This window comes from Sciurus vulgaris, assembly GCF_902686455.1.
Source record: "Sciurus vulgaris genome assembly, chromosome: 7".
In the NCBI taxonomy this organism is placed as follows: domain Eukaryota; kingdom Metazoa; phylum Chordata; class Mammalia; order Rodentia; family Sciuridae; genus Sciurus; species Sciurus vulgaris.
Window position 1 is genome coordinate 147,858,276 of NC_136467.1, and position 24,117 is coordinate 147,882,392.

Genomic DNA, 24,117 nt, shown 5'->3' on the forward strand with positions numbered 1-24,117 from the left:
GCATCTGACTTGAAAGAAGTAGGATTCAATGGTGTAAGCTCACAGCCTTGTTTCATGGCATCTAAAATTGTGATGTAGTGTCTCGTAGCCACAATTCCAGTCACCCTATGCGTGTGTCTGACAAGGTTGATGTTCAGTTGCAAAACCATATTCATATTGCATATGTATACATACTGGTTGAGTAGCTCTCATCTAAAACGTCTGGAGTTTTAAAAATTTTGGAACATGTGCATAAACTTTACAAGTTGAGCAGCCCTAATTCACAAATTTGAAAACCTCCAAAATTGAAAACTTTTTTGAGCATCTGTTTCAGTCAGCTTTTTCGCTGCTATGACTAAAAGACCCAACCAGCACAACTGTAGAGGAGGAAAAGTTTATTTGAGGGCTCAGTTTCAGAGGTCTTAATCCATAGAAGAAGCCTGGCTCCATTCCTCAGGGTGAGGCAGAACATCATGGCGGAGGAGTGTGGCAGAGGGAAGACACTCAAATGGTGATTAGGAAGCAGAGAGAGAGAGAGAGACTTCACTGGCCATATTCAAATACATACCCCATAGCTAAGCCCCCAATGAACCACTTCCTCCAGCTACACCCCACCAGCCTCCAGGTAACACTCAGTTATTCCCATCAAGGATTAATTCACTGATTAGGTTAATGCTAGAACCCAATCATTTCTCCTCTAAACCTTCTTGTGTTGTCTTACATGTGAGCTTTTGGGGGACACTTCACATCCAAACCATAACAGCATCCTATCAGTGCTCAAAAACTTTCAAATTTCAGATGAGAGATGCTCATCCTGCATTTGCATATGCAAATGTGAAATGCAGTTACTAGTTATAGTATCAGATGGGGATATCCACTGAATTCTAAGTGGGAAGACCAAGCCGGAGAGGACCCTCTGAAGACCCTCTCCCAAACCTCTTAGAGCCACTAACACAGGATGTGCAGAAGGAACAAAATCCTATTTCAAGTAGGGATTATTTAGCTGCATTTCCAAAACAAAGTTCTCAGGTGTCAATATTTCATAAGAATCTACCAGACTCACAGTTTGCTCATTCCTATCTAACACCAGTTGGAGGCGATGTGATGTTTTAATACCAGATGGCCCATTTCGTGGGGCCTTGCACCTCTCACAATTGAGTCCTGGTCCTTGAGCACACTGCCTCTTTGCTGGCAGAGAGCCTGACACCTACTGATGGGCAGGTTCGTGTTGTGTACACACACCACAGATGCCTCTCAGAACAGCTGATCCTCTATTTCTAACAACAACCTCGACTGTAGACACACAGATAAATCTACGTGAGATGGTTCACTTGTTACGGAAGTATCTACAGACTAAGAAGAAATGTATCCAAGGCCTTTGGCTCTGTAATTGACCAGTTTAAAAGTTATGATATCAATGTGTACTTTTACCATGAAAGATATCCATATTTGGGGGTATTTGAGAAGTCTTTCATTATTCCCTTATCTTAAAATTCCAAGATAGGCCTTAAAATTAAACTCTGCAGTGTGTCCCACAGCTAGTGTGGTCTACTGAAAAATTCATAAAAGAAAAATAATGGGTGGGGAGAGGGAGCAACATTTTAAATGAATTCTAAAAGGAGTCAATATTAATGGAATTTATTTTAACCTTCATCACTTTGAGTTTGTCTCTGGTCCCTTCTGCCTAAATTCTGGCTTTGTCTCCTATGCCAACCTGGGAAAGATGTCAGAGGTTACCAGCAGATGAGCTCAGCTGGGTGTGTGCAAGCCAAGTTAGAGCAAGAGATGATTCCAATAACTCCATTACTGTAGGCAGTTGATTAGATGGTTCAGGAAAACACTGTTTTTTTCCTACCTAGTCTGAACTAGATAATGTGACTTTTTTGTTTGAATGTTTGTGAATTGTAAAAAGTTTTACCCCTATCTTTGGTGAAAGTTTTAAAAATCTGGTGGCATCTATCTCAAATAAGTACACCAAATCTGATTTTGTAATTAGGTGTGTCATATAGACATAAGCATTCTTAAAGCTTAACTGATCATTAACAATTAATTGAGAAATCCTATTACTATTTAGGACATAGTTTCTCACCTTCCACGAGGAGACAGAACTATACATGCAAAACAAGTAATTTCATAGGGCTGGGGGTGTAGCTCAGTGGTAGAGCATTTGCCTAGCACATGTGAGGGTCTGGGTTCAATTTCTACTACAAAAACACCAAGCAACTTCACAAGGGTGTACTTGGGTACAGTACTGGCTGTCATCTTGTGATGTCCGCTTGGATGTCTACTCAGCAATTCTACCTTGCCCTGATGGAAGCAGACCTCCCAGTTTGCCCCTGCAGGTTCTTCCCCATCTCTGCTGATGTCGCTTCTATTTTTCAAGTTGTTCAGTATCTTCTACTCTTTTTTACCCTATGTATCCAAATCATAAACCAAATCCTATCAGTTTTCTCTTCCAAATACACCATTTCTCACCACCTACCACCTCTGTCCTGGCTCAGACCTGCATCTTACTTGGCAAAAAGCTTCCAGAACAAGACTGTCCTCCCCTGTTGTAGTCACACTGGTCTTCTTGCTGGTCCTTTGACTCCCAAGACAGGTGCACCTCCAAGTCTGTGCTCCTGCCCTTCCATCCACCAGGGATCCTTTTTCCTCCTGCATTGTTGCCTCCCCTTTTCCCTAGAGAGAGCTTCTTCCCTGGCCGCCCACATCAGGGAACAACCTTGCATCTTCCCTAGTTTCCATATATATATATATATATATATATATATATATATATTTTTTTTTTTTTTTTTTTGCGGTGCTGGGGATTGAACCCAGGGCCTTGTGCTTGCAAGACAAGCACTCTACCAGCTGAGCCATATCCCCAGCCCCTCCTTATAATTTTTATGCTGCTTTAATGTCCTTATATTTTTTATGTTGCTTTATTTTTCCAACAGAACTTTTGATGCATTATTTTCGTACTTACATGTCTGTTTCTCTCTTCTCCTAGAATCACTGTTCTATCCCGAGTCCAAGATACTAGTAAGAATGAATGCTTTGCATATGGAAAAACACTGCAATGGCACAACTGGCCAGCAGAGGTCAATATTGAGACGAGAGACTTTGCCTTTTTTTTTTTTTAAAAAAAAAAAACAGCCAACACCCAGGCTTAAGGCCCTCCCTAGGGAAAGAGGCCGGACCCTCCTGCAGGCCCTGGCTCATCCCTGACTGGCAGCTGTCCAGGCTGAGCCACAGCTGCCTGGCTTAGTGCTCTTCTACTGGACGCTGCTTTCCTCGTGATTTCACAAAATCTAACTTTAGTTACTTCCTATCCACTCTAGCCCCTTCAGCTGATAATCATTAATTCATTCTATGATCTCATCAGGGTTGCAAACATTTTCCAGGATGGCCTCTGATTAAACGCCAAGGAGAACAAATTCATGGGCGCAGGACCACGGACAAGCAGAGCACTTTAGGGGACTCCGGCGGCCGCATAGACCATCTTTTCATTCCATAAATACAGACAAACTCTTCATCCATAGGGTGAAATGTGAATATGTATGGATTCTACCCTCCGTCAGCTTGAAACCCTCCGCCTTTCATCTCTGGGGCCTTGTAGCTATTACCTCTCCCATTTCCCAGGCCAGATCTCCTGCAGTCTAGCTCCACCGCTTCCCACCCTCCTGACCCTGCTGGGACCCCTTACCATGGTTCTGAGGAGAAACCTGTTGCCCCTCTCGCGCCTCATCTGCCCCACTAAAATGACCACCTCCAGACAGAGGCAACACAGCCTCACTTCTGGGCTGATAACGATGGAGTCGACACCTCCTTCCTCGCCTGGCTAATGACCGGCTTTTAAGATTGTTTTTACTTCTTCTATGTGAAAGCTCAATAAAATTCCTTTAACTACTTAGTCAATTACTGCATCTAAGCACGATATGTGTATGCACATATTTATGCTGTTTGGGTGTATATTTCGCTTAGATTGGTGCTCTGTCTATATACACATATGTACATTTCACCAAAAACAGGATAAAAGAAAACAAAACGTCTGTTGTTTAGATAAGTCTCTTCTTCCTTAGCAAGAATCTCTGTTTTCGCAACTGAGAAGGGCATCTGCTTTAAAACTTTTTTTTTTTTTTTTTTTTTTTGCATGACACCATCCCAAACATGCACACTCTGCCTGTAGCTGGGAACAATAAACTCTCTTAGATGCTGGGTTTTAATGAATATGTCTCGCTTTTTGTGAAATTACTAGATTAGAAATTCTTAACTTCGTCTACAAGTGACATTCTGGATCCTGTTCTACCTGTACAGAGAAGTCAAAGTGCTTCTTTTATTTTTATTTTTTTCTTGAACAGTTTGCATGACTCTGTTCTCAACATGAGGGAAAACAGAAAACCCTCTCAGTAATGACTAGGAAAGCAAGAGACCATTTATTTCAATGTTTAAAAATCGTTAATAAAATAGTCAAAACTCTTGAGTTCCATGTAAAAACATCTGTGAGTATCCTATTTAGAACATTCCATCATGTTAGCGCTAAGCCTGACTCAGCCTGCAGTAGAGCATTTCAGGGTTGCTCAGGAAACCTGCAACCCTAGCACAGTGATGCCTCTGAACGCAAGGTCCAGATTGCAAACTGGGTTCTTCTCACACACTGTTGCATGGCTCACAGAACTTTCCAGTGGGAAGATGCCATTAAGAAGCTCAGTTCAGGGCAGGCCAGGAAGGACAGTGTCTACCAGCAATCATGGTAGCTCTGGCACGGCAGCCCCAGGCACCACATGGATCGCACATTCCTCCCCACATGCATGACTCTCTTGGGGTCTTAAAATGTGTGCCTTAAAGAACAGCAGCAGGCCAGGCACGGTTGTGCACGTCTGTAAGCCCAGCAGCTCGGGAGGCTGAGCAGGAGGATCTCAAGTTCAAAGCCAACCTCAGCAAAATCGAGGTGCTAAGCAACTCAGTGAGACCCTGTCTCTAAATGAAATACAGAACAGGACTAGGGATGTGGCTCAGTGGGTGAGTGCACCTGAGTTCAATCCTACGCACTCAAAAAAAAAAAAAAAAAAAAAAAAATTACTGGCAGCAGGATATTCAGTGTTAAAAAGATACACACTATCAAAGCCACAAAAAGAAACCAAAGAACCAGAAACACATATTATTAATTGCAAAAAGCCAGTCTGAATGAAAAGGCTATATCTGTATGATTCCAGCCATGTGACATTCCGGAGAAAGGCAAAAAGATTGGTGGCCGCCAGGGGTTTGAGGCAAAGAGTTGGAAAGAGGCAAATAGTTAAAGCTTCTAGGGTTTTTAGGGTGGTGAAACTACTCTGAGTGATGCTATTAGGCTACAAAATCACAGAACGCGCCTCAGCTCGAACCCTAGTGGAAACCCTGGCATTCAGTTAATAATAATGTATAATGTATACAATAATAATAATGCATCAATTGTTACATCAATTGTAACAAATGTATTCTACCAATGCAGGATTTTAATAAGAGGAGAAACTGCATCTGAGGGAACTCCATTTTCTGTTCAAGGTTTCATATGCCTAAAACAGTTTAAAACAATAAAGTCTATCAATTTTTTTTTGAAAGCTATAAACAGCAATGGTCTGTGGACACCTGCTTCAATAATACATAAAAGATCACCCATGTGGGGGCACTTACGTCACACAAAGATTAAAGGAGAGTGTTTGTTTTCTTCTTCTTTTTGTTTATTTCTTTTTCCGAGATTGGATCCTGCTACACTGATTGCCCAGGCTGATCTCAAACCCCTGGGGCGCAAGGGATTCTCCTGCCTCAGCCTCTGGAGTAGCTGGGACTAGGTGCCTGCCTGGCCCTGTGAGTGTGTGTGTGTGTGTGTGTGTGTGTGTGTGTGTGTGTGTGTGTGTTTGATAGAGTTTCTTTTTACAGTATTAGAAGAGATAGGGCTTTTATGACCTTTTATGACCAAGAATTGGGGCATAGGCCAAGCAAAAGGCTTTGCATTCAGGGCAGTGACCAAATATCTATTTTTTGATACATTAGGATTTACTTCTGCCAAGCCCGGCATGGTAAATGTTGGCAAGTAAGTTGCCTTGGCTGCTAAGGACTGACTCTCTGGGCTTACTTGCTGCTTGCATGAGTGCCTTGGCTATTTTTAGGCTACATCTAATCCATTCAATGCATATCGCTGCCACCGATGACTCACAGTCCCCAGCAGTCAAACTAAAAAATAGTGGCATGAAAGCAAAGCCACCGGTAGACGTGCGGTAAGCACATCATTATAACACGCCACAGGAGCAGGCACACACGCCCACACCAGGACGGTCGGGGCAAGAGAATGGCACTGAATATTAAGCAGCCACCAAGGAGGCAAGGGAAGCAGTCACCTCGGCAGGATCCAGGAAGCGAGAGACAGCTCTAATGACATATGGAGCTAGGCGTTTTGGAAATCAGTGGCCAAAGAAAAGTGTCAGCCGGAGCTTTTTACAAATCAATTCTACTACGACTCTGCGGAGCAAATCCTGGGTACTCTTCAGAAAAGCTGAACCCAGCAAGCGTGAGGCAGAGCGGGCAGGGTCTTCATCAGATCACACTTTGCTCGCCAGCTGGGGCCGTCCTGGGCAGGGGCTACCCCTCTGGGCCCATAGCTAACGATCTCTGTGAAAGTGGAACTCTCAAGCTCTTATATCTGCACAGCTGCTCTTACCGATCCATCCCGTATGTCCAAATCATGCTCAGGAAAGCACACCCCATATGCTCGCGTAGGACAGCAGGCAGTCCTTTAGCAGGCTCGGCAGAAATGGGAATTACAGGGCACCTCGGCCATGCATGGGAAGCACCATGAGGATTCAGGCAGGGTAAACGTAGCTTACTGTGTTTGCTGGCAAAGTTCAGACCTCTTACTAGCTTTGAGAGACTCTCCTTCTGTGAACTCTTTCAGAGCATGAGATCTTTTATTTATTTCTCACCAGCAAAACTCTCTCTACTCAGGGCCAATAGCACCCCAGTCGAAGCAGGTAAGGGAAACTAATGCTGCCCTAGGTCCCAGTGGAGGACAGATTCAAGTTCAGCTCATTCTGGCTCCAAGTCCTCCATTTCCCCAGCAGCTAACCTGCTTCCTACCCAAGGACATGGTGTAGTGCCCCTCATTGATGCCATTGCCTGGGAGTCCCATCTTGGACTTGCCACAGACATGTCCTCACATTTGGAGAATACTGAGCAGGTTATATTTGGGTGTGATACCCAAGGGAAGCAATCTGTTGTCCCTTGGGGCTCTCCTGCAGAACCAAGGCATGGCAGGCATAGCAAATCTGTCCCACCTGTGGTGACATGTGCTGCCTGTCCTGGAGCTGATGAAGGTTGCTGGGTGCACACAGTGACAGCAAACAACACCTGCAGCTCCTTTACTTCTTCCACAGCACCAGGAGGGAGGGATAGGGGACAGAAAGATGCTTTGCCTGTGCATAGCAATGCTGTGCTAGGTACAGCAAAGCCACAGGGACCAGAGACAAGGATGTGAAAACATTGTTCTCTTACGCTGCCTTGTTAGAGCATCAGCCAGAGACAACACTAGAGATATCTTTCCACAACAGCAATTAGGAATTCAGTTCCTTAAAAGTAATAGCCAAGCTGGGTACGGTGGTGCACACCTGTAACCCAGCAGCTCAGGAGGCTGAGGCAGGAGGATTGTGAGTTCAAACCCAGCCTTAGCAACTTGGAGAGGTCCTAAGCAACTCAGCGACATCCTGTTTCTAAGTAAAATATAGAAAGGGCTGTGGATGTGGCTCAGTGGTTAAGCACCCTTGGGTTCAATCCCTAGTACCAAAAAAAAAAAAAAAAAAAAACAATAGCCAAAATACCCCCCACCCCAGCTTTACACAGGATGGCTTATAACTTCTACCGTGTCTGTGTACCAATGTGCCCGAGGTCAGTAAGCTTCCCTGAATGCCCTTTAAATTTTGGTTCACAGTTGCCAATAAATATTACCAAGTCTATTCTGGAAGGAAGAGAAGCAAAAGATTAGGAAACCAAAGAGGCCCAAGAGATGATGATTTTGTGCCACGGGGGGCTGAACCCGGGCTCTCTATCAATGAGCTCATCCATCCCCAGTCCTCTGCTGCTCTTTGAGGGAGGGTCTAAAGTGCTGAAGCTGGCCTCACACTTGTGACTCTCCTAAATCAGTTCCTGGCTTGCTGGGATTATAGGCGTGTGTCACCAGTCCTGGCCCCGAGAGATGATCTTGGTAAGGAATCACTTTCCTCTTGCAGAGATGAGAGTAGCTGCAGCTGGGAGAGGTGAAGCAGCAGGCCCACTCAAAGCCCAAGCCCTGCTCCCGGCTCTCCACCTGCTGGGCCACGCCCTAGTGCACTCTGGGAAGGAGCATGGTTTTCAGAGGCCAGGCACCCTTTGAGCTTTCTATTAATGCTTGTGGCTTGGCTCACAAAGTCATCTGTCCTGTAGAAAACAGTGTCTTCTTCCACAGCTTTCCCACGTTCATGATTCTGCTACTCATGTTCAGCCATGTGCACCCTATGCTTTCCTGTGGGCGAGATAGCCATGCCAAGATGACTTGGACATCCCTCAGGCTAGGCAGGAAACCCTTCAGGGAGACACTGATGAGTGAAAGCAGCCTGTAGCCCTGGGAACCTCCAGGAAGTGGCACATCAGCTCTGTCTCCCTCCCCTTCTCCCCTTCCCCGGTCTCTCCCTCTGATGCTGAACCTGCGCCTCATGGCAAACACAGCTGGTGGAGTATTTTAGCTGTGATGATGTCAGCCAATCTCTGATAGGCTGCTGGATAAGATCACACTGGCAGTGCCCGGGCCTTGTACTTTTTTTCTAAGGCATGAAATCAAGCCTCCTCTTTAGCAGACCAGAGTCCACTTGCCTAGCTTTCCAGAATCCCTGTGCAGCAGGTAGCACAGCACGCAGGGGCTGGCTGCCCAACAGACTGGGAATGTCCCTGACAAACCTATCGCTGATTTGTACCTAGGCTGTTAGCAGAGACTCAGTGATCAGGTTATGGGAAAGCAAACAGGCCTCTGACCTTACATGCAAAGTAGTTTTTTGTTTGTTTGTTTTAATCATATAAGCATTAATTTTGCAAAGTTTTGAGCAGCAACTACAGACAGGCAGTGAGTTCTGAATAATGATGACATTTTAAAACAATCTTGACATTTGGCTTTCTTTCTTTCTTTTTTTTTTTTAATCAGAACTTTTGAGAACTCTTTCTTGGGCTTTACCAAAGATTGTAAACCTACAGCGACATCTCTGCATAAAACAGTATTTGGGGCTAAAAGCTCTCGGTGATGCAGGGCCTCTGATGTTATGCAAGACACCACCCCTGGTCATTCATAGCAGTTCTCAAAAAACTTTGGGAAATGATCTTTACCTGATATTTTAAAAGTGCTCTAAGCAATTCAAACTGTTAGATTGATTTGTTTGCTTTTATTTTCTTTGAATATTCCAGCTATCAGTTATTCTATGTCTATTTTCATCTCACACTTGGAGTGGGCTCTGCTGCGTTTGAGTGTTTTTAAGTCTTTAGACAGCATATCCATAGAGAAAGTGAGCCCCTCAGCGAGGGAAGCACCTAGCTAGGGACAAACCTGTGAACTTGGGCTTAAGCCTGCTATTTGTATAAACAGGCTGAACAAATGCACCCTGGAAAGGGCACAGAGAAGGAGCTCTTGGAAGTTCAGAGTTAATTACACCCCAGTGTTTGACATGCCTCTGTTCAGCTGCACCCTACTTTTGCACAAGCCCAAATGGTCACTGAGGACAGTCCTGACTTCTCAGACTATATTAACCATCCCTTTCACTTTCTGATACTTTGACATCTTAGGCTCTTGCTGGCCTGGGAGGATTCATTTCTCCTAGGACTAGCTAATTCCTAGAGAATTAGCCCTCTAGAACTAGTCCCGTTCTAGAGGCGTGAAGGTTAATTTAGTACAAACAGGAGCCCTCGTGGGGACTTAGGGCCTAATTTTCTTAGCATCGGAGGGAGAGGCCAAGTCTAGGTACTAATGGGATCCCTTAATCCTGTGGTACAGAAGCAGTTTGGCTTGCAGGATGGCGGTGGCAGTGTGGCAGGGGTCCCTCTACCCGTGGAACCCTGGCGACCCCTACCTGTGCTCGGTGCTCCCCGACGGCGAACTGTATCACTGCGACGCCTGGGCTGTGGCTGTCCTCGATCCGCTCCACCGTGCTCGAGTCGATCTTGAGGTCGTTGCTTATCTCTGCGCTCTGGATGAAGTCTTCCGTTTTTAAGTCCTCCACCTTCTTGAGCTCTCCGTTGGCCAGCTGGATGATGGAGCCTTTCATGAAGTAGGGCGGCAGCGTGGGGGGCGCCGCAGCGGGGGACGCCACCGACTGCACCACGGGCAGGTGGATCTGGGCCTGCACCATGGCTGGGTAGGCGGCCTGAGTGGCCAGCGCCTCGGGGTTGAAGTTCTCATTCTTGGCCAGGGCGGTGGTGACGAACGTGTGAGGCACTGCAGCGAACTGGGGCGACGACGTGACTATGGCAGAGGCTGCCCCCGACGCCTCCATGTCAGTGCTGCCCACCGGGATAAGCAGGGGCTGGGTGCCGGGGATCACCAGGTGCTGGGGCAGGCTGCCGGCGTAGGTGATTGCTTGCTGCTGGCCGCTCAGGTAGCCGATGACAGGGGGCTGGGTCCCCGCGTAGAAGGCGGTGGCTGGCAGTCCAACGGGGAGAGGCTCTGAAGCACTGTGCGTGGTCTGGATGACCGTGTGGGGTGACAGCGCGTAGGACCGGTGGCCCGGCTTCCCTAAGTGCAGGCCGCTTTTGTCGTTGAGGGTGGACGGGGAGGCCTCCCGGTGCGTGGCCTGCTGCACCTCCAGGTCGGCGGCGGGCGTGCTGCTGTTGGGCAGGACCATCACAGAGGCCCGCACCCCCGAGGGATCCCGGCCGCCGTAGTCCCCGGCGCCGGGGTGGACCACCACGTGCCTGGACTCGTACGGGTGGGGCACCGCCTTGCCGCCCGCCTTGCCCAGGCCCAGGTCTGCTGAGGACGGAGCCCCGTAGCGCCGGCTCTTCTCCATCTCCCCGTTCAGGACCTCCTTGGCCTGCATGGCCTGCTGCAGCCGGCTGCCCTCGGCTTTCTTGGTGGGCTCCCGAGGAGCGAAGTGGCCCCCGGAGTCGGTGTACTGCACCACCACCTGCGAGGAGGGCCCCAGCGTGAGCGTGTGCGGGATCATCGTCTGGTGCGGGTGGAGGTGGACCGGGATGGCCGAGGGCGAGGCCGCGCGCCCGCTGCTCTGCGGAGAGCTGGAAATGTGGACGTACTGGTTCTGTTGGGTGGGTGGCGGGGACCCGGGGGTGACGAGCCCTGGAGCCCTGCCGAGGTGCTGCGGCTGCGGCGGCTCAACCTTGTGTCCTGGCGCCTGGCTCAGACTGCCCATGTTGGCCAGCAGCGTGGAATAGGCCTCCAGCTGGGAGCGCTGGGATGGAGTGGTGGCCCCCGCGGCGGAGGCCACCGCACTGGTGACAGGGTTGGCCGATGGGGAGATCAGCTGCGAAGGGATGAAGCCGGCGTAGGGCCCGCTGTACTGGGAGGACCCGATGAACTGGAAGGTGTGCGGCAGGTGGGCGTACTGCACGGGAGACACGGGGGTCCCTGACTGCGGGGGAGGGTAGGCCGTGGGCAGCGTGGTGGCGGCGGGGACCGACCTGGGAGCGCTGGGCGGGGAGTAGTCCAGCCCGGTGGACAATGCTTTGTGTAAACCTATTCCCTGTTGTAAACCAAGCTCCACAGACGTCCCCGTGGGCCCGTGCCTCCCGCCCCCATGGCCTCGGCCACCAGAGTTGCTGGGGAGCCATGCCACGCCCTCCGCCCGGTGGTTGTCGCTGGGCAGCGCGGTGGTGGCCTTGTCCTCGGAGGGCCGGCTGGTGGCGGGGATCTCGCGCTTCTTGGGAGGCAGGCATTCGTTGCTCCGCTCTTGGTTGGATTTCATTTTTCGCCGCGCCCCCTCCACGGTGACTGTTTCACTGTCTGGCTGGCTCTGATTTTAGTCTGATAAACGGAAAGTCACATTTGATTTCTGTAGGGGATCCACGCTCTTCATGAGGAATCATCTCCCCGTGGGTACACTCGGCCAACAGCAGCTCGGGATTCTGGGAAGAGGAAGAAAACAGCGAGGGTGGGAAGGAAAGAGAGAGAGGGAAGGAGGGAAGGAAACAAAAATATCAGCCTGGGGGGGAAACCGACCTCGGCAAGATTAAGACTAAGCCCCTGGATTCAACGTGAATTCCAAAACCCTGATCACAGCCCGAGGCTTGCAGCAGATAAGACACCAGCCACGTTGCTTAGCACGTTCTGGAGGAGGCCCGTGAACACACTGAGCTGGTAGGAACTTTAAAGCACATACTCTTCCTGTGGAGTTAACAACGCCCCTAAGACATTCTCAATACCCCCTTCTCCTTCCGTTCTTCCAGGGCAGACCATGCATTTCTATACCCCAACCCGTGCATTTCTATACCCCAACCCGTGCATTTCTTCTTTCCCTGGATGATACAGCAAACGAAGCCACAGGAAGGACCCACCAGAAGGTCAGCTGGCCCCAGGAGGAGCAGGTTAGGAGTGCTGAGTGGTCATTGCTGGTTATTTCTGAATCTTCACCTGCCAGAGCCAGTACTCCCAAGAGTTCACCTGGCTCCAGGTCCAGACTGGAGCTATGTCCCCGCAAGGCACACACCCACCGGCTCAGCAGAGACAGCCCAAAATAGTCTGTTCTCTATAACTTTCAAAAGAATTCCCTGTACGGCCACTCATATGGTAACAGAAAGCCAAAAAAATCTGTGAGCAGGCAAAAAATGCATTTGATTATAGTTTTAAAAAAACCAAATACGATAATAGGGCTGAGGCAGTGCAAGTTTTCTTAATGAGGATTACGTACTGGCCTCATCCTCTGCTTGCTCTCTCTTCCAGGCTATCTTTGAATTTTCTCCTCATCCCACCCCTCCCTTTCTCCTTGGAGAGGGCAACTCACTAGTGGCACTAGAGATGAGACCCCTTTCAGAAAAATCAGACTTGTGTGTTCAAACCTGGCCATACAAATAGTGACTCTGGAGTCTTATTGACACATGTCTCAGTTTCTTAGTAACCACTGGGCTCCAGTTGCCACTACTGTGTGTAAACCAGTGCCCACCTGGCCTGGGACATCTTTGGAACCAATATGAACACAATGAGAAGCAGAAGGGGTGAGAGACCCCATGGGGGCTGCAGAGGTGAGCAACAGCCTGTGCTGACATCCTGAGGGTTACGGGGCTGGGCCCCGAAAATCGCAGGCCCTTGGGTTCTCCAGACCCTCTCATTCTATGATCACATTTAAAACAAAGGCAATGAGATCCCAGCCTTCAGCTTTCAACTTTGGCCAGGCTGAAGCAACAGTGAGATCCCCGCTCCCATCACCTGAATCCCAAATCTCTCCAATCTGGCGTACACTCCTCCACCCTAACTTACAACTCTGGGGGGCAATGATTTAGTGACTCCTGCTGGTTTTGCTTCAACATCAATAGACACCTGGATGAAATGACAAATGACACAACAGAAAGCTCCTCTCCTTAATGACTTTGAGCAACTAGGAAGATGAGTTCTAGGAACTTGGTGTCACAACATCAAAGGACGTTTCACACGACAAGAGAGGCACTTAAAGACTACGAAACAAAAACTAAAAAGACTTGAAATATGAACGCTCAGGAAATGAAGAACCACGCTGGCATCCAAGGAGCTTGCCCTCCCCACCTGCAAGCCCTAAATAACTTCTCTCTGTACAGCCCTCTTACAAAGAGCGCAGCAGCATGTCATCCATACCCAGTGCTTACAAATCAATTACAAGGACAGAATAAAATTAAACTACGAAAGCATCAAGAAAGTTGGCCCTTGAAAAGTAATGATAATGGCCTTTTATCTTCAGACTCCAAGAGTCACTCTGAAGAAAGGGGACTGGATAAGCCCCGGCATTCTCATGTCAGTTAGCAAGGAACAGGCCTTTCTGAGATCCACTCAGAGAGGACTGTTCCAGGCGCCCCCTGCTGGTTCCACGTAGAATGGATTCAAAAAACCCCACAGGATTTCATTAGGGACGTTCATACAAGAGTGATATGTCAGAATCTGAAATGAGAACATTTGCATACAGTAGGCCCAGCCAGTAAGGGAATAGGTTAATTAGCTCAAGGCAGCTCTGGGGAAGAAAAAACAGCAGCATAAAAGTCCTTTCAGAGCCAAGTAAAATGTCAAACACATTCAGGAAGGGGCCCATTAGCAATGGAAATGTAAAATGCCTGTACAAGTGAATGCACAACACACCAAACTAGAAAACCCCTTGGAAGGTACATTTAGAGCCCAGCTTTCATAAATTCAGGAAAGAATGCTGACTTGCTTCTCAGAAGCACAGGATTTGATTTATTTTATTTGAGAGAGGCTAGTTTCATGGACCCTAGATGCTAACTGGGTTGGACTTCAGCAAATGGACCATGAAGACTTATCAGCTTTGACACACAAATTCAGATTTATTCTTCTTGAACATTATCCATTAATAAACAGCATCTTGTCTAGAGATTGCCAATGATAAATAAAGGATGCATTTAAAAAGAAGTCAGAGAGACTCAGGTCGAACTACATACATCTCAACTCATCCTCCTCCTAAATTTGTTAAACAAACCTTTTGTCTAAATTAAAAACATTTTTTTAAAAAAGATATAGGGTCTCACTATGTTGCCTGGGCTGGTCTGAGGATCACTGGACTTAAGTGATCCTCTTGCCTCAGCCTCCCAAGTAGCTAGGACTACAGAGTGTGTACCCAGCCTTTTTCCTAAATTTAGAACTGTTTTCCAGTGCAACATTGAGGAGCAAGGACTCTCTAATTCTAAGTTATGTGTCACTTCTCTGTGCACTCTGAGCTCTAGTGTATATGTACATGTTCCACTGAAGGGGAAACCTGAGGGTCAGAAGTGATCTTGCTGTATTTTCAGTCAACCACCAGAGGGCGCCATAGTACACCACCACCACCACCACCACCACCACCACCACCACATTACTGGTACATTGGGTGATTATTGAGATGAAAGAAGAGGTAATTTATGAATGTGGAAAAAATAGAGTAGGAAAATGGAGAGAGGGAGGTGATAGGAAGAGGGGGGAGAAGAAGGCAAGAAAGAAAGAAAAAAAAAGGAGAATGGGATGCCCACTTTTAGGGCCTCTTTCTAGTTGCAGACCAAAGGGCTCTGTGTCCTAACTCTCATCTCTGAGTACACCTGCCAACAACAGAAAGATTTCTCTGGAATATGGGCCATACACAACACTGTGAACGTTAAGTTACCAAACCACATATGAATCACACTGCCTTAAACGCCATCGGAAGAGGGAAAGCGGAAGGGAAGTTAATAGATGAACCAAGACCAGTTTATTCAGAGCTTACTACCTGTGGTTTGTCTGGCAATCACTGTTCTGAATACATTCGTCTGAAGCACTTGTGAATTTCTAAAATGTAGCTTCTACGCTTATATTTATTTCCTTATCAGTATCTTTAAATTTAGCTTGGTGGTAATTTGTCTCTCTCGTCACAGTCTGGTCCTCAGACCAGCAACACCAGCATCCCCAGGGCTCTTCAGAAAGGCAAACTCTGGGCCCCGCCAGAACCTGCACATTAACGAGCTCTCCAGGACATTCAGAGGCACAGTGAAAAGAAACTGAAGATCTCATTTTCTACTTCTAAACTCTTCAGCAAATTAAACACTGCTGTCCCCTTTCAAATAGAGCAGGTACAAGGAGCCACAATGGGGCTCCAGGAACACAGAGCCGTCGGAGCCTCACAGGCTGAAGCTCAGCTGTTGACCGTGGGGTCATTAAACCCAACACAAGTCTGCCTAATAACTGCCCCTTTTCTCCTGGCTCCTTTAAAAACTACAAAGGAACATGTTTTTAAAAGGCTATTATAAATGCGATGCAATCAATCAACTCCAGGAAAACAAAATTGTTTAAAGGAAGCCCACACTTATATCTTTGCTATCATTCCATTTCAAACATGTTTTCCCTACTATCACAGATCCAGACTGAGAAGGGAAAGGAAAATGAGAAAATTCTGTGTTAGAGAAGTGAGGATATAGGCCTGCTGACTCCCAGTCCTGCAAACAACAACCAACTGCTCAGAAGAGACGACACCCCTACAATTCAATGCATAAAGCCCTAACTTTGCCTTCCAAGGCAGTGGAATAGACCAAGTGGCCCTGCCTATGCACACGACCCTGGGTTTCTCAGCTGAAGTGAACTCATGGCTGCTTGGGGGTCTTTCCATGCACAAATAGCAGGAGAAGCAGATGCACTTATGCCTTCCTGAAAGGAAGGAACCTGAAATGCTACAAAGCCTGAGGTTTTTGGAGTGCTGACTGACACCACAAGCAGAAAATTCTACACCTGAGTTCATGTGACTTGCAGCCAAAATGCAGGTATGCTAAAAATATTATATAAAATGACCTTCAGGTGATGTGGGTAGGGGTGTGTGCAACAAATGAATTTGTGTTTCAACTTGGGTCCACCCCCAAGGTATTTCATTATGTGTGTTTGAACATTCCAAAAAAATTCAGAACCTGGAAATCTTTTGATCCCAAGCAGTTTGGGAAATGGATACTTAACCTGTACTGGAAAATGTGTATGACCCTTGAGGAGACACAACACCTGGATGCAATGCCAGAGGTCACCAGGACAGGGCAAGGATTCGAAGTCCTAACTCACCAGTCTCCTTCCAGTTTTATTATGTCACCAGAGGGGAAGGTGTGTGTAGTGCCCAGGCAGAAGGCACCTCAGAAGTCCAAACCTGGCGTTCATGGAGTATCCAGGGTGGAGAAGGTGGGCTGGATGACGGCCATAATTAGATACTTTACTAACTGACTGACAGAGCAGGTCCCAAAGGAAGTGGATCACACATTCGTTCATCAAACGCTGTGTTTCTTGGAGGTACAGTGGACCTTAATTGTTCAATGTCGGCGTGAAGCAAATGGCAGGCTACGACTCTATTTTTGTTCTATTCTATTCCACATTTTATTAGTGTTTTGGTTATCATATTTAGAGGTAACAGAAGGCTGGAAGGTACGCTTAATGTGTTGGTTAATATTCAAATTTATCCTCAGACGCTGGAAGCAATGGCACAGAACCAAGGAAATTAAGATTAATGAGAATAAATACAAGTGCCTACCCTTGGTGTCAAGAGTGCAATTAGCCTGGCAGTAACGAGTGGAGAGATCTGGCTTTGGGATGGTTCCCACGACAAAGCCCAGGAGTTTCCTATTTCATGAGACTCTCAGTATGCACCAGTAGTTTGGTAGGATTCTTAAATGGCCGAAGTAATTATAAGTTTCATTTAAAAAACACATTGTTCAGAAGTAAGGAATAAACACTGTGACCATAGATGGCACTGGTCACACCCCTACTAATGAGCAGCTGACCAGGTACACTGGACAACAGGGCGTGTCCAGGGCAGAGTGGCAGGTTGGCGAGGGATCTGGGGGCAAAGCAGCCGCCGGGATCTGTAACCTAGGTACAGAATGCTCGGCACCATGAGAAAGAGGCAGGCTGCCCGCTGAGGCAGGCCCCTGCCCCACGCACGCAGAGGACGACCTAGACTGTCAGGACGAACCAGGGAGCCCTGCCTTGGTTGGGTGTTTGAGCTATTTATCTATATTTCTTCCCCATTGCGAATATTTTGAGACTGATTCCATCCTATTCCAGATGGCTTGCTTGTGAGAATGGCCTACTTTCAAATTTCCTTCCGACTCTGTCCTCAATGGAGATGGTTATTGGTTTTGTCTTCTGCGTCTAACCTGGAGCTTCCCTGGGCAGGTAGAAAGGGATAAAGTCCCCATCCAGGCCCACCCAGGCCAGGAACCGGCCAGGAGTGGACAGGTGCCAGGGTGATTTGGAACAGCAGGCTGCCTGCAAGCCTCAACCCAACACGCTTGGGGTTTCCACCCTGACTGCACCCCCGTGGTCTTGCTCTTCCAAAAGCGTGGCGAGCAGAGAAAAATCAAGGGATGACATGCAACTTGTAATCCATGCTGGAGAGAGGCTACGCAAGCGCCCAGAACAGAAAGGAGAGAGAAATAGTGGATATATCTTCATTTCTATCATTAATAAAATAGTAGTGGATTGATTGAGACCCTCCTCCCCGCCCCAAGTCATGCCCACCTGGAACCCGTAAAGGTGACTTTAAAAGGGTCTTTGCAGACATAACTAAGGATCTTGAGATGACATCATTCTGGATTATCCAGATGGGTCCTACATTCAACCACAAGCATCCTTAGAAGGACAAAGATTTGAGTCACTCAGAGGAAAAGTCCTTGTGAAGGCAGAGGCAGAGATGGGGATGACATAGTCCTGTCCTAGGCCAAGGGACACCTGGAGCCATCAGGAACTGGAAGAGGCAAGGAAGGCCTCTCCCGTGAGGGAGCACAGCCTTGTCAACACCTTGATTCCGAACTTCTACTTCCATAAGGATAAGAGAAGAATAAACTTCTGTTGTTTTAACCCACTGCAGCAGCTCAAGGACACTAATACAAAGAGCTTCCATTCATTGATCAACTACTACACGGCAATAAAAGCATGCCACTTACTCCTCTAAGTAGGGACGCCAAGGCTTGTTCAGGACAGAAGCAGAGGTAGAACTAGCACTGGAAGCCGGTTCCGTGCCCTCTGCAATCCTGATGCAGGGTACACTAGTATGTGGGGGTGTGGTGCACTATGGTAAGGGCAGCTTAATGGAAAGCAGTTTTTTGTTTTTTGGAAGGTAGAAAAGAGACGGAATGCATGAGCAAGTGGGAGAAAAATGTCCAGAGAAACCGCGGTGTACACAGACTAACCGAGGACCACGGTTGGGTGGCATTCAGTCACAGGCTGGGTGACTCAGGAAGAGAGACCAGCTTCTTTCTATTTCCCATGTAAGCAGGTTGGGGATCCCAGGCCCAGTCCCCAGCTCCATGCCACCCACCGAATTTCAACCCAAGTCTCAGCTGTGCTGAGGCCTCCTGCACAGCGGGAGGCAGGGACCCGGGAGAGCCAATCCCCCTTCTGAACTGGCTCCCACCTCCACGTCACAGAAAGTTCCAGTCTGCAACCTCCCAGACTCCCCGCAGTGGCGGCTGTGGCACCTACCATCTGGCCTCGCGGTGCAGGGAGGGTCTTGCTGGGCCGGTGCTACTCACCAGAGCCGGGATTTCAGTGGGTCAGGGGAGGGCAGGGGAGACCTCAGGCCTGACATCGTCAGCACCATGAATAGACTTTTTGGCCCTGTGTATGTGTAGAATTTCTTATCAATGAAATCTAATGCAATGATCAAAAATGTTGATCCTTCCCAAATAACAAAGTCTTATTGGGGCGCACACTGGCTCAGGGTCTCTCTGCATCTGGGGCAGAGCTGTCCCTCTGATTAAGAGGCTGGAGGGGATTCCTCAGGACACGCTGCACTGGCTGCTTGTCCACTGGACCCCGCTGCTGGGGAGGCTAAACAGCTGCCTACCCCATCCCTACCTGGGGCTCTGTCATCTGCTGCTGCCTGGCGGTATCATGGAGAGACGGCCTTTATCAAGCCCGGGGCAAAGCTTTCCCGAGCTTCTGTGAATGCTGTCCCGAGTCCATGAGAGGACGGCACTGGGGGTGTTTCAGTGTGTTTCACCACCCCCAGAATGTGGGGACGGCTGTGCTGTGGGCAGGGCCCAATGCGTGGCTTCATGGCGCTCCTACGTGAGTGCAGGAGGCCCAGCCTGGACGAGTGGGGAGGAGGGCGAGGCCCAGGGGTTGTGCGATCCTAGAAGCGGCTCACATGGAGATGTCCTCTGGCGGCCTGCCCACACTGGAATTCCTGGAAAGGCTCAAGATGGAAAAATAACCATCTGGATCCAAACTGGCCCCAAGTGAACTGTCCCGCAGAGGTTGAGTTGGAGTTTGTAAGAAAAGCTGGAAATGCCTGTCTGTCAAGACCTTTCCTGGCTCAGCACATAAGCAAATGCCTTGCTGCTTTCAAGTCACCCTCCTGCCAGAACAGCTTCCTGCGGACACCCAAATTACTGCCTGCACACCACTCTGGCCGAAGACGGGGAATGGTTCCGGGCAGAGGGAGGGGCCCACAGCTCCTGCACTGCGGTTCTCAGCCTGGTCCAGAGTAAACTGTTAAGGACAGGGGAGGGGACCCCCTTCGTGGCCTGAGCCCCAGCCTACTGTGACGAGATGAGAACTGGCCAAGGGGGCATAGTTGGAATCAGGTTTGGGAGGATGAAGACCTGGCCCTTGTGATACCAAGTCCTTATCTCTATAGTGACAAATCTCACTGCAGAATTCATAAAGCCATTCCTTCGTAGCCAGTGGTACAGTTGGAATATCAATGTAAAATATAATATTGCTACCATCGACAATAAGGACCCAGATGTGGGTGTGGTGTCACACATCTGTAAATCCCTGTGGCTCTGGAGGCTGGGGCAGGAGGATTGCAAGTTCAAGGCCCTAAGCAACTTAGGGAGACCTGTCTCAAAATTAAAAAAATAATAAAAATAGAAAGGACTCAGTGGTGCAGCACCCCTGGGTTAGATCTCCAGTACCAACATTAAGTAAGAAATAAACAAACACAGTGTTCAGTGGGCAGGCTATGAACTTGACGGGGCTGGGGGGTAGCTTGGTGGGAGGTGCTTGCCTAGTACACACAATGTCCTGGCCTCACAAAAAGCACACAAAGGAGCAGAGGCTCTGGTGCTAGGCAGAGGGCAGGTTAAGGTTCAGCTTCACTGTGATCTGCATATGTTATTATTTTCTCTTTGAATGTATTTTTTATTTGACTCAACATGATACGTACCCCAGTTTCAGGGGGCAAGTATTTCAGCAATGCAGAATCTTGTCATTAATATCTCTGCTTATTAAGTGGGAAGAGTCAACACATGCAACGTCCAGAAATAACGTGCACACCCAATAAATGGCCACGGTCATTACATCCCACCAGCGCCTCCTCCTGGCTTTCTGGCCACCGCCCACACTCATTGGGTGCTCCTCTCTCCTAGTTCCATGACGACCTCGACAGGGCGCCTCCGAACCATCGATCTTCTCAAACATCTGCGACTTATGCAAAAGAGAAGAATGGATGTTCAGGAAATTTTTTCCTTTCTTGGCCTGACAGACGGGACTGTTTGTAATGGTTCCCAACACAGGTCCCCTTTCACACCAGAAAGCATGAAAACGACTCTAAGCTCCTTTCTTGGTAAGGGTTAAGAGCCGGCTCCATGTTCCCCTCTGCCTACTCTTCCATGATCCTGTTTAGCCGAGTCCTTCCCAGGTGAGGAGGTGTGGATCCCCCATATCCCCGTCCCACTGCTCACAGCCCCTCTAGGTACACACCACAAAGCCGAAGACCAGCAACAAACAGCTCAGGGATGTGGCTCTGGGTCCTACCTGCCACCAGGGGGCTGTGCTTCTGAGACCCTGGGTGGACCAAGTTTACCCACAGAGAACCTGAAAATCTCCACCTGGTCCAGAGATGACTTTCTGGACCGGAGGCACCTGGGGAGTGTTTTTTTTTTTTTTTTTTTTTTTTTTTTGCAGTGCTGGGGATCGAACCCAGGGCCTTGTGCATGCAAGGCAAGCACTCTACCAACTGAGCTATCTCCCCAGCCCCTGGGGAGTGTTTTAAAGTATTCGCTGCACTCGATGAGACTGTGGAAGGAAAGCTGAATCTCTGGGTGACTCATGAACCAATATGCCACTCTGCCAGGGCCCTTGTCCTTTGGCTTCCCATCCACAGTGGTTTCGCGGTCTCTGGCTGCTACCATCTGAATGTGTGTCCCAAAGTTCAAGGGCTGGAAACTTAATCCCAATGTGACAGAAGTGGCACCTTCAGGAGTGGCCAGGCCTGGGGGCACCCCCTTGTGAGTGGACTCCTGCTCTTTCCACAGGGGTGGACTGGCCAGAAAACACAAGCTGGCCCATTCCTCTGTCCTGCAGGAGCATGCTTTCTGGCCCTTCTGCCTCCGATCATGGGGTGGTGTGACAAGAAGGCCCTTTAGCTCCCACAGAACCTCGATCTTGAGCTTCCCGGCCTCCGGAACTGTGAACCGGATGAACTTCTACTGTTTATAATTTACCCAGTCTCTACTTTGTTATAGCAGCACAGAATGGATTAAGACACTGTGACACTAAATAGCTTAGCCATCTTCACCGCAAAGGCCCCGAGACCTGCTGTGACCAGCCTTCCCACAGCCCTGCAGGCAGGACAAGTCACCCAGGCTTACTTTAACTGTAGCAATGCGTGACTGTAGGCATCCTGTTCTAAAGGCAAGGCTGCTGAGGCTCAGAGTGTAAATCACTTGTCAAAGATTATATAGTTAATAAATGGCAGAAATAAAATGAAACTCTTGGCTTGTTTCAATCAAAACCCTGGGTTTCAATAGCTTGGCTTGTGCAGTAGGGTTGCAAGTGTATAGGGAGGGCTGGCCTTTGTCCTCTGCTACAGGGAAGTGACGGCTAGGTCTTTTGCCTCGCAGAAGCATTGTACCTTTGCCTGGGGGCTTTGGTCACTGGACCTCTAATGATGGGGGTTTGTGTCGCCATGTCACCATACTATCGATTCCAACTTCTGAGGAACTACGGATTAGTGGAATCTTCCTGACATCTGGGAGGCGCTGGGGGCTAAAGGGCAGCCATGAGGACAGGGGCCATTCGAGCTGCAATAGAAATGCTAGACATGAGGTGTGGGTGGCACCTGGTTGGCTGTGTTCTGTGCAAACTGCTACACACCATGGCGGGAGGGGCTGTGCTGTCTGAGACTCCAGCTGGACCCCTCCCAGCCTCTGCCCTATCTGCCTCTTTTCCTGGTTGGTTTTAAGGTGCACTGTGAATCCTTTCCCTGTAGTAAGCCATGCTGGGAGCACAGCAGGTGTTATTTGAGTTCCTTAGTGAAGTGTGGAGGTTGAGGGTGGTTTGGGGAACCCCCCGGACTTGTAATTTTGTCAGAAATGAAAGTGGTCTTGCTCTTACTTGGTCGTTTGCCCATACACTCCTCCTTCTGGCTGATCCTGGATCATATACTTACACCAGGCAATAAAATAAACAGAATAAACAAGGTCCATCAAGGTTCTGGGATAAGAATGCAGCATGAACCAAGGATTACACTACATCTGTGCACCTCAGAACAGTGAGCAGGTACAAGGAGCAGAAACAGGAGTTCACACCACCCAGGGCACCATGGCCGGGGCCAGGACCCAGAGAGAAGCCGCTGTGGCCAGTGCTTAGTGCATAAGAAGCTCTGGCAGCCGGGTTTTCTGGTTATAGTGCTCAAAGTGCTGGAGCAATGAGGGCAACCCAGCAGAGCACTTGCCGCTACCTGCTCAGTGGCAGCCCACCGAGCTTCAGCTCGGACCACACTAGAAATCTGCCATGGTTACTGGACACTGAACACCCCAGCAGGCCAAGTGGAGGACATGGCTCCAACACTTGGCTCGCGCGATCTTTGAGGACATTCTTCCCCCAGAACACAGAGGAAGATGAGCAGGTATGTGGGAAATTCCAGGTTTCACAGTGTGTGGTCCTGATAAGTACAGAGCACATCAGAGGCCACACTTCTGGGCTGAGACAAGAAGCCTTGGAGCCTTAGGATTAGGGCCTCACCTGCAGAATGAGGAATCTAGGATGGCGGCAGGCCAGACCCACTCAGACCAGGTGAATCGGAATCCCAGATGGTGCAGACCACTGCTAACTGTAAAAAAAATCATCAGGGGATTCTGATGTGCAGAGGCGAGCACCCCTGGTTGCTGGGATGACCTTGAACTGCCCTTTCGACTCCCTCACTCCTGAGCAGCATGCCTCAGTGATTTAAAGTCCAGCCTCCAATCCTTTCCCTCACCCCTGCCAACACAAAAATAGTGTTCTCATCACCTTTAACTGCACTTTAAAAATGAATTACATGTCTGCACCGAGACACCACTTCACACCCGTTGGGGTGGCCATTTCATTCCAAGAGCAGAAATGGAAAGTAACAAGTGTCAGTGAGGAGGGAAGAAATTGGAACCCTTGTGTATTGCTGAAGATTCTGGATGTCGCCACCGTGGAAAACAGTGTGGCATACAATTACCATGTGATCCAGCAGTTCCACTTCTAGGTAATACCCTGAAGAATTG

The 24,117-nt window shown here is 48.6% G+C and overlaps 1 protein-coding gene across 6 annotated transcripts in view; it reads right to left on the minus strand.

Annotated features, from left to right (window-relative positions):
- Window positions 1–24,117, minus strand: part of ATXN1 (ataxin 1) — a 383,728-nt gene that overhangs the window by 6,155 nt on the left and 353,456 nt on the right. For all 6 annotated transcript variants that reach the window (XM_079147068.1, XM_079147067.1, XM_079147069.1 and 3 more), the window contains one exon: window positions 10,080–12,087. In XM_079147068.1, the coding sequence (XP_079003194.1) occupies window positions 10,080–11,927 (1,848 nt within the window). In that variant the 5' untranslated portion in view covers window positions 11,928–12,087. The remainder of the gene's footprint in view (window positions 1–10,079; window positions 12,088–24,117) is intronic.